The sequence below is a fragment of the Pseudopipra pipra genome, chromosome 1, assembly GCF_036250125.1.
Source record: "Pseudopipra pipra isolate bDixPip1 chromosome 1, bDixPip1.hap1, whole genome shotgun sequence".
In the NCBI taxonomy this organism is placed as follows: Eukaryota; Metazoa; Chordata; class Aves; order Passeriformes; family Pipridae; genus Pseudopipra; species Pseudopipra pipra.
In genome coordinates this window covers 112,424,928-112,435,216 of record NC_087549.1, presented here as the reverse complement: position 1 = coordinate 112,435,216, position 10,289 = coordinate 112,424,928, and the positions used below count along the sequence as shown (strand labels likewise).

At 38.9% G+C, this 10,289-nt stretch overlaps 1 protein-coding gene across 2 annotated transcripts; it reads left to right on the top strand.

Moving 5' to 3' along the window:
• The first annotated feature begins 6 nt into the window (after window positions 1–6).
• METTL6 (methyltransferase 6, tRNA N3-cytidine) lies at window positions 7–9,116 on the top strand. 2 transcript variants are annotated; one of them, XM_064671872.1, is made up of 7 exons: window positions 65–79; window positions 845–1,028; window positions 1,721–2,099; window positions 2,811–2,945; window positions 4,166–4,336; window positions 5,787–5,928; window positions 8,598–9,116. In XM_064671872.1, exons 3-7 carry the CDS (start codon window positions 1,818–1,820, stop codon window positions 8,744–8,746), a joined length of 879 nt encoding a protein of 292 aa, XP_064527942.1. In that variant the 5' UTR covers window positions 65–79; window positions 845–1,028; window positions 1,721–1,817; the 3' UTR covers window positions 8,747–9,116. The 2 variants fall into 2 exon arrangements, with proteins under 2 accessions (XP_064527951.1, XP_064527942.1); XM_064671881.1 differs by lacking the exon at window positions 845–1,028 and having other exon boundaries at window positions 7–79.
• Window positions 9,117–10,289: the final 1,173 nt, after the last annotated feature.

The window sequence follows — 10,289 nt, the reverse complement described above, 5'->3', positions numbered from 1 at the left end:
CTCCGTGCGCTACCGCCCGACGTGCTCCCGGAAATTCTTGAGTTTCCCTTCCGGGAAAGCTCTCCGGGGCCGGCGGCGGGTGAGGCGCGGCGGGGGCGCGGGGCCGGGCCGGGGCTGCTCTGCCCGCGGAGGGTCCCGCGGAGGCGGGAGCGCGGTGTTCCCCGCCCCCGGGAGGGGCTTTCCTTTCCTCCCCTGCCGGGCTATCAATCCCCCGGCCCCGCCGGCTGAGCAGCCGATGGCGGGGAGCGGTGTCCATGTGGCGGGACCGGGGGATTACACGGAGGTTGTTACAAGTTTGCGGTCTTAGGGATGGATTAAACACCTCTAAAAGGCTCTTTAGCCCAGGCGTCGGCTGTTGCGGCTGAGTCGATCATCGCGCTGCCCTCCCCACGGCGTTTTTTGAGCGCAATGGAAAGGCTGACTAGGATTTTTTTCGCCTCCCAGCTCGTTTTATGAAGAAATATGCAGCTTAATCTCCTTGGAGCATGAATATAGGCATGTAGTAGAAATACAGTAGAAATTTTGCTGATTAAGCTTGTTTGTTTGTTTGTTTTAAGAATATGCTCTTCTTGAAGAGACTTTCTTTCGAAGGGACTTCTTCTCTATAACATGTTGTTTTTGGAGGAAAAAGGGAGCATCTGTCTCCTGAGACGCTGGACAAAATTCTGACCGTTTTTTATTTCATTTGCACACTTCCATAGTTTATGTTTGTATCATAACATGTATATATTGTGACAACATCATATATAACATGTACATATCACGATAAGTGATTTCTATCGTATCACGTATTTTTGTCGGAAACAAAATACATAAGCAAAGTACTATTTTTTTTTTGCTGTAGGGTGGTTATAGTTCGTTTTTTCTCATTTCCACTTTGGTAAAATGACACCAATGCCTGGTTCTGGGCACTGCGGCACAAGTGGCACATTTTTGCTACCTGGGCTTCCCTGGGAGTTACCGGGCCTTGCAGGATTTAATTCACATGTGCCAGCACCCAGGATCTGCATGTTTGTGGCAAGGAAGAGGTGAGAACTAGTTTAACATTAGAGAGAAAATATTTGGATCCCTTCCCAGCCTACGTAATGCTCTTTTTGTTGCTCTGTTTTTGTTAACTTCTGAAAATAAACCCACCTGTGATTGTTAAAACCAGCATGAATTCTCAGTAGGAGGCAGTAAAAAGAATGCTGACATGGGCCAGCTCTGGGTGTTTTGGCCACAGTACTGGTTTTGTTCTCTTGTTCAGATATGTGGTGTTATAAATATAACATATAACACCATATATATAACAATAAATATAACACCATAAATGTTTTCACCATTTTTTCTCACAGAGGTGGAAGCAGGAAGGAGAAATGGTAACATAAATGTACTCTGTTTCATCAATTTCAATGTGACTTTTAAATGTCGTCTGTTTTTCAGTTATTATTTTTTTGAGGTCTTCCAACTGAGGCTAACAAGAAACAAAGCCCTTGCTTTCCTTCTAAGCTTAGAGCTGTACCATCTTTCTCTTCTTGAGTAGCTTTCTGGGATGCAGGGGGAAGACCAGCAGACTCTGAAGTATCTTTAATCAGTGTGATGATGTATATACTTGTTAGTTTGGATAAAGGTTTTCTGAAATTAGGAGAAATCTGGTGGTATGTCAGTCCATCAGGTAGGACAGATCACTGTAAAATTGTTGTAAGTACATTCTGTAATTATTTATCATTTTTTCTTCTAGATACTCACTTATCTTACTTAAGTGATGGAACCATACACTAAAGAAAAAAAATCACCCTTGGATCTTTGGCATTCATATTTGTGTGAAAGAATCTAGGATGTTCCAAGAAAAGGCATCAGACAATTGCTTAAATGTAGTAACAACATCTACTGAAGATGGTGCTTTCCAAAAGAAAGGCCATAGTGCAAGAGTCCTTAGCCCAGAGGAAGCTGAGAGACTGGCAAAAGATCAGGTTTTGGTGTCTGAGTTCAAACAACTAAAACTGGAGAAAGAGGCACAGAAGAACTGGGATCTGTTTTACAAAAGAAACAGTACCAACTTCTTCAAAGATAGACATTGGACAACTAGAGAGTTTCAAGAGTTAAAAGCATGTCGTGAGGTGAGATTTATACACTTCTACTGCAAAAGATGGGATTAAATGTTTCCAGTCAGTTGTTTCCAAGTGAGTTAATAATACTTATAGCAAAGCTGTTTGGGTAAGAGCTGCCAAGTTTTCAATGCTCTGTGTAGTTTCTTAGTATCAAAGACAACTCCTGAAAATCACAAGCATCAGTTCACTTTCAATTTATAATTGATCCATGCTGGATGGGGATACTCTTCATAGCATATGGGATGCTAAGAACGAAGTCTGAAATATTTGTATTGTGTCCCAAATAGACAGCTTGTCTCTCTGTGATGGGATGTTTTCCAATGCAAGTTGGTGCACTTTCAGTACACTCCTTTAAAGAAAAGCATCCAGAATTGCAGGCTAATTGTAGAATGGAGTTAAGGGGAATAGTCAGCTGAATCTGTTGTTCCTCATAGCTCAATGAAAGACAAGACAGAAATGGTACAACAGTCTGTTGATTACTTAAGGGGTAGATGACTAAAGAAATATTAATATATTCTAAGAAGATTTCTAATTTTGCAGAAATCAAGTTGTCTGGGCTTTAGTGTCAGATTATCCAGTGACTGTCTACTTTGGGGGGTTTTTGAATCAGTGGTAATTAAAATTGATTATAACTTTTAAAGTGGTCATTGAAGAGTGTAGTGCTCATGTAATGGGGAAAACAAAAATAATGTCCTTTATCTTGTATTGGTTCTTCTCCAGTTTGCAGATCAGAAACTGACCGTTCTGGAAGCGGGCTGTGGGGTTGGGAACTGCTTGTTTCCACTCTTAGAAGAAGATCTGAATATTTTTGCATATGCCTGTGATTTCTCTCCTAGAGCTGTTGAGTATGTGAAGGTTGGTGTGATATCTGGAACTTCTTTTAGGGTGGTTTTAGAAGCTTCTGAAATTGCAAATGAATGTAACAGGCGTCTCTTGCCTTCCTTTTTTTAAGAAGGGTAGAATATATTTTGCCAAAAAATGGAGACTGATCCATTTCAGTTAAAATCCTATCCAAGAAGTCAAATCATTGCTCAAGACCTTGCTTTTCAGCATCACATTGTAGTATTATGGTATATTACTTGAATAATTTATGAAGACTGTGTTTTTTGGGAGCACTACTATGTCTCTGCTGACTGTGCAGTACAAGCAAAATTTGTTTGCAAAGAAAACTTGCCCTTGATGGAGGGAGTCCCAAGGAGAACCTTAAAAACAGGGCTATGAAAGTTATTGTTAAAGAAATTTGTAGCCTGGTTAGGAGTAGGTGTGTTTATACTTATTCATGGGTAGATGGTACTGCAGTCCAAAGTTGAGCCTTCCAGCAAGGCTGGCAGGAGCTTTGGGCTTTAAAAGTCTCCTAGTTTATTAAGTTTGTAGTCACAGGTAAATTTCTATATGTCTGTTAATTGAAAGCATTGTCTTGTGGGATATTTGTGACCAAGAACCACAAACAGCATGTCTCATGGGAACAACAGGAAGAAGTACATGTGGCAAACAAGAGAGGACAGCAGCTTCCTGGGATGCCATAGCTGCACCCCAAGATGACATTGGGCTGAGTGTGTACCCCAGGGGTTTGGATGACTTGGTGACATCTGCCTCTACAGCTCTTGCTGATGTTATTTCTGGCCAAGACCAGGTTCCTTTTACCCAGCAGAACTGTGGGCTAGAACAGCCCAGCTGCAGGTTACGTGACAGGAACCCCAACTGTTTGCAGTCTACTTGTAGCTCAAGAGCTGTACTTCGATCACCCTGTAATATAGAATTTCTTTTAATAGTATTTATGTATTTTTTAAAGAGCAGAAGCAGCGGTAAAACAGAAATGGTTAAGCTTTCTGAACTGTCTTAATGCACATTCCTTCTCAAACTCATGAGAACAGACTATTCTACTAGTTGTAGTTTTGCTATTGTAGTACACAGCAAAAATTTTCTGATCGCGTTAGTAGCCTATTGGAAGTTACTGTTCTTTTGCCACCGTGTTTCACGTTGCTGTATTGATTAGATTCACAAGTTTTTTACTGTTTTTCAAGTAACAAATGCTACTAATTTTCAATGAAAGCTTACTGTTTTTGTTTTCCTAGAAAAATGCCTTATATAGTACCGAAAGATGTAAAGTGTTCCAGTGCGATCTTACCAAAGATGATCTTCTAGACAATATACCAGCAGATTCTGTGGATGTTGTCACACTTATATTTGTCCTTTCTGCCATTCATCCTGACAAAATGAATCTTGTCTTGAAGAACATTTACAAGGTAGCACCAGCAGATTTTACAGCCTTTAAAGCACTTTCCTTCTTTTTAGCTCGAAAGTACATTTTTTTTTTTTCTGAGCAAATAACCCCTCTTGTAATAATGATCTTTAATAGTATATACCATGGATGTTTTTAGTTAGTTCACTTAGTATACAGGACTAAAATATGTTTTATAATGTTTTTTTTCTCCTGGTATTGTGAGATTGTTTGGATTGAAGCCTAATTCATGCTATCAATATAACAAAAATATATATAAAAGGCAGCCTTCTAGTATCTGAATGGCGCCTACAGGAAAGATGGAGAGAGAGTTTTTACAAGAGCATGTAGTGAGAGGACAAGGGGGAATGGCTTCAAACTGAAAGAGAGTAGGTTTAGATTAAATATTAGGAAGAATTTCTTTACTGTGGGGTTGGTGAGGCACTGGGACAGGTTCCCAGAGAAGTCGTGGATGCTCAATCCCTGGAAGTGTTCAAGACCAGGCTGGATGGGGCTCTGAACAACCTGGTCTAGTGGAAGGTGTCCCTGCCCATGGCAGTGGGGTTGGAACTAGGTGATCTTTCAGGTCCTTTCCAACCCAGGCCATTCTGTGATTTGACGATTTTAAAGCTGTGACTTGGGTTGCATGCTACAAATAATGTTTATAAATTGGAGATGTCTGTGTTGATAAGGTGTGAATGATAGTGAGTCAAAATTGACTTCCAGGCATACAGTGACTTGGAGTTAGGATGATGCTGTTATTAATAAACACACTTGATCTCTGCTGATTTAAAATTGGAGTGTTCAGAGGTAAACATTAATCTAGAGTGACTCATCTCCGTAGGCTGCCTTTGTTAGTTGACAGACTAGGATAGGCCCATCCAAAGAGTGGTTTAAACAATATGAATAGTGATTGTTCTGATTTTTCTGAGATGTCATATATTGACTGCAGAGGGAAACAGTCAATATATTTTGTAGTTATGCATATATGTATAAGTTTTATGTTATCCGATATTGTTTGTTTTATTATCAGTGGTCTGAAGAGGGAATGTTAGGGTTTTCTGGTAGATTTCCAGCTGTTTTCCAAAAGCAGGATTGATTCTTAGCTCGTGCTTATGAAAAGGCTAATTATTATTTTCTCTGTGGAGATGCCTGGATCATTTAAGTCACTTGCGGGTTTCTGCACAAATTGGCAAGTGGCAAGTACTCCTTTCCTCCTCTAATAAATACAGCTGGTATTTGATGACAGCATGTCATGTAGGAAAGTTGCATGCATCAGACATCTAAAACAAGCATGGCCAATGACCACGATTTACAAGTTTTAAACTCTTTATGGCCTGTTTCCTTTGATAAAGACCAAATAAAAAAACCGCAAAACAACAAAAATCCACAATCCATTTTATTGAAATTGTTCCTTATTTATTTCTTAATATATTGCAAACGTTTTCTTAAAGCATGTATGTATTATGTGACAGGTATTAAAACCAGGCAAGTGTGTCTTGTTCCGAGACTATGGAATATATGATCATGCAATGCTCAGGTTTAAATCCGGCAGCAAACTTGGAGAAAACTTTTATGTTAGACAAGATGGGACAAGATCATATTTTTTTACTGAAGGTAAGACATACTGTAGAGTGCTTTCTTTTCTGTGAATCTTCTGTTTAAACTTGCATCAGGGAACTGCCAACATACCCCTGGAAGTTTTGTTTTATGCAAACGAACTGTTAAATTGTGGTTTATTTCGTTTACCATCCTTTTTGGAAACAAGAGGGTATTTAGACTGGCAGGAATTTATGGAGCACTTTCTTGTTTACGAGCTTGTTGTATGTGCTATAATGTGCCAAGAGCAGCAGTTTCTGAATTTGCTGAATTTCATTCGGATTTGTTAGCTGAGGGAAAAAGACCAATGTTCAGTCAGACAATTGATAATCTTCATGAAGCAACTAAGCAGTTCTCTTGACATCATTTTTTGTGCAAGACTATTCCTGGTGTGCAAAAGGAGGCCTATTGAAGAAGCCATTGATTTCTAAAGCAGAACCATGACTACAGTGCTGATAAGCTTGTGCACAAATCCCACTGGGATGGCACTGACTTGCTGTGGTCACTCTGTCTTCTGTTTTTTGGGTTTTTTTTTCCAGTAAAGATGGTGCAAAAAACATTTCCATGTGATACAGTATATAAAGTTTTTAATACAGTGCTCATAATGGTTTAGGAAGGAAGGAAATTATTGCAGTTTACTAGTGAAGAATGTGAAGCAGAGAGACGTGAAGGAATTTGCTTAGACTTTCAAAATGAGTTGAGATTACAGTTTGGCTATAGCTTCTAACTCCCAGTTCCTCAGGCTAAACTCGTTACTCCCCCCATCAGTTGTAGAGCATTGTGTGATAAGAGCTATGAGTTTATATCTGTGGAGCTCTTTGTTCTTAGTCTAAAGCAAAATATAGACACTGAAGAGACCAGCTTGGAGCCAAGTAATTGTTATTCATATTTTATGCCATAACACATATTACCTAATTGCTTCTGATATATAAAAACCATTAATCTTATCTGAGCTCTCTCTATCCTTCACAGGACAATGATGAAATCTAAGATAATGCAGGCTGTGCTACAGCTTCATTGAAGCATTTCTAGAACTGATATTTATTAAGTGATTTTTAGTTCTGTTTAAACAATTAGCTCTTGCAAAGAGAATGGATGCTAAAGGGAACAAATAGGAGACTGACCTAGCTGTGGAATTTTAAATCCCATTTTTATTGTGTGTTAGAATTGTTTCTGAATGACAAATTCCTCTCCAGTATGCATGTTTCCATTGGTGGAAGAATTGAGGTAAGGAGGAGGAAGAGGAAGGAAAGAGAAAAGAGAATTTATTTTATATTGCTCACGTTACTAATTGTTTTTCCTTGGGCTGGTCTGTGACTGTCTCACAGATCCTCTCTGCTCCCATTTTTAATCATTATGATCTCATTCATCTCACAAAGTTTCATATAAATATTGCTTAATGCTTGAGAATTCTTTTGTTACTGGGGGCATGACTCCCACCAATTCTGCACAGGTTGCAACCCATGCTATTTGTCATTTGTTTGGCACTACACTGGTACACCAAGTAATTGCTGCATAGGATGATTTGAATGATGCTTATTATAATATGTCTGGTATCAGATAACAACACTGAACTTCTTCCAAGGGAAAAAAAAAATCCATTCTTCTCTTACTGTTTGAAATAATTATTAAATTTGTGGAGGAATGCGTGGTTGTAATTTTGTGTTATGAAATATGTGCAGCTTCCTTACAATGAGATTTCAATAGGTCCACAATTAAGTGCTGCTTATTTATATTTCATCAATGTGGGTCCTCCATTTTACATGAACACACTTTGTTTACAACAACCAGTGTGTGTGGCTTCGTGGTGGGCTTAGGTTGATACAAGCCTGCAGTACCACCAAAGTGGGTGGTCTCATCTTCCTCAATACACCATCTCTTCTAGTGCTTCCTGTACCCGCAAGATCAGCGTTTCATCGAGCTAATCCCCCTGAGCAATGGAAAATGGCACGTCTTTGTTTTCTGTCAAGGAACACAAGTTTAGAAATGGCTTAAATTTACTGTGAAATTACTGCCTGAGTGAGTGAAATAAGGTGCGGGAAAGGAAAAATTATGATTTTTAATTAACATGACAAGTCAATAGCATAAGCAGCCCTCCCTGCTGCATAGTTCAGCCTTCTGCCTTCTTCAAGGGAGATATGCTCTGAGTAAAATTCTTTTGTTTATGGAAAATACTTTCAGTTAGACTTAGTGGAGGCTTGATATCACCATATACCCTTTGCCACTTTGTCAGTTTTTCTGTTGAGCAATGGCATGTAATGTAGTGTGATGTTCTTCCCCAAGCAGAGATGCAAGACTGGATTACCTTTGAAGTATTTGCAATGAGTGATGTGTTTAGCTAGCGAAGGTCAGCTGCACAAAGTAAAAATGCACTGGCATCAGTCACAATCAGAATGACAAGGCTCAATAAAAATAAGAGATGTGGCAATTTTTGGAAAATCAACTGAGTAACCAGCTTAAGCTCCAGTTTTACAAGCTGTTTTGCTTAAGTTGATGTTTCTAAAGGAGATCTGTATTGATTTTTATTCAGCAGTCTGCCTGCATAGAACAGCTTGAAATCTGAAGGCCTGTGTGATTTTCAGGCTGCAACAGAGAAGAACATATGCTTATATAAATGCTGTCTGGTGTTTTAAAAATAGCTTAAACATAATATGTCATCTTTTTTTTTTCCCCCAATTCTCTTCCAGAGTTCTTATCTCAGCTTTTCAAGGCTGAGGGATATGAGCAAGTGGTCAATGAATATGTGCAGCGAGAAACTGTGAATAGGAAAGAAGACTTACGTGTTCCAAGAGTTTTTCTTCAAGGCAAATTTCAAAAGCCTTTCAGTAAGACATAAGTTCTTGCTGGTTAGCAACAGCATTACTTGTTTGAAATTGAAGGTAGCACATAGCCTCGTGTGTGCTCATCTTTCTAGTAAACCAGAAATGACTGCATCCAGTGCCTCCTGTTGGTTTCCGTCCTCAGCTACAAAATAAGAAATGCTATTTCTAATTCACTTTTAAGATGGTTTACTGATGCAGGCAACCTGTTGAGCATCTGTATGCCTACTTCTAAAGTAAAACCTGTGCAAGACTGTTGGAGGATCAGGTAAAGCACACTAAAGATGGTTAATTTTATGCATTAGCTTCCACTCGTTATCATCGTAACTGTTATTTTAATTTTTATTAAAAACTATTTTTTAAATAAATATCCTGTGTTTCCTATCACTTGTGTTTTTTGGGCCTTATTAAAGTTACAATATTTCATCTACTTTCAGTACTTGTAGGACTTACAGGAATGAAACAGACTCAGTGAGCAGTATAATGGAAGATGCTTTGGTATTTTAATAATGGTATCTTTTTAATATGCTTAGCATTTAGAAATGTAAAAAAATGTTTACATTCTAAATAAGATCCTAATTTTTCTGATTTCATGCTTGAAGAAGCGTGTTAGTAGATCAGGCTGTCTGTATCCCTTATTAATTTCAGATGTTCTTCATTTGATTAGCAGAAATAGTTGAGGTTTTGCAAGTCAGTTCCCCATTTGGAACTGAAATCAGAAAGTCAGGAGTACTTTCTTTCATATGAATTGTTGTCAGCTGCTTCTTTCCTGAGCAGAGGTCTTAATTCTTTTCCATCACTCTAAGGAAAGTTGTGTTGGTCTTTGCTCTTCCTACCACTAAAAGCCACTGTGTTGTTGCTATAGCTCATGGCCTGCCACAGATTTAACTGCTTGAAGGAACTTCATCCTTTCCTTTCAGCAGCTGTGGCACTTTGCACTGCAGGACCTTTTCTGTGTTCTTGAATGATATAATTTCAAAAACATGCTTGGATCTTTAACCTGCATTTAACTCTGCAGCAGAGGAAGCTCAGAAGTATCCGGTGACTTGGGCAATGTCCTGTGCTGATCTTGTATAATGTGTACACAAGTTGCAACAAGGGAAAACTCCAATGCAATACTAAGACTTTGTGTGTGTGTAAAGGGAGGTCAAATACTGAGACAGGGCCCAAAGAGGTTGTAGTCATTCTTGGAAATACTTGGAAGTAGACTGGGCAAGGCCTTGAGCATTCTGTGACTTTGAGGGTGGCCCTATTCTGAGTAGGGATTTCATTTCTTGCAGTACATTACACATCTGATGTGGTCCAGAGGTTACTATTTGCCTCTGTTTATGACAAAGTAGCCGTAAGATATATTAATGATTTTATTTTCCAGCACTCTTTTAACACTGGCTGTATGTGTATGGAAGGAAAGAAGTAGTAATTTTCCAGCCTAAAGCTTAATGTTAAAAAGTTAACCAGTCAAAATTTTTATAACAAATTGGAGCTGCCAGAGGTCTTATTGAGTTGGTATGCTTACAAATAAATTTGCAAGAGATCATTGCTTTGCATCAGGACACCACA

What these genes read in the sequence shown, in the direction of transcription:
- METTL6 (XM_064671881.1), top strand. Translation starts at nt 1,818, where the DNA reads ATGTTCCAAGAAAAGGCATCAGACAATTGCTTAAATGTAGTAACAACA. An exon ending in TCTTGAAGAACATTTACAAG is followed by an intron (nt 4,337 to 5,786) that starts GTAGCACCAGCA and finishes ATTATGTGACAG; the next exon opens with GTATTAAAACCAGGCAAGTG. An exon ending in ATCATATTTTTTTACTGAAG is followed by an intron (nt 5,929 to 8,597) that starts GTAAGACATACT and finishes ATTCTCTTCCAG; the next exon opens with AGTTCTTATCTCAGCTTTTC.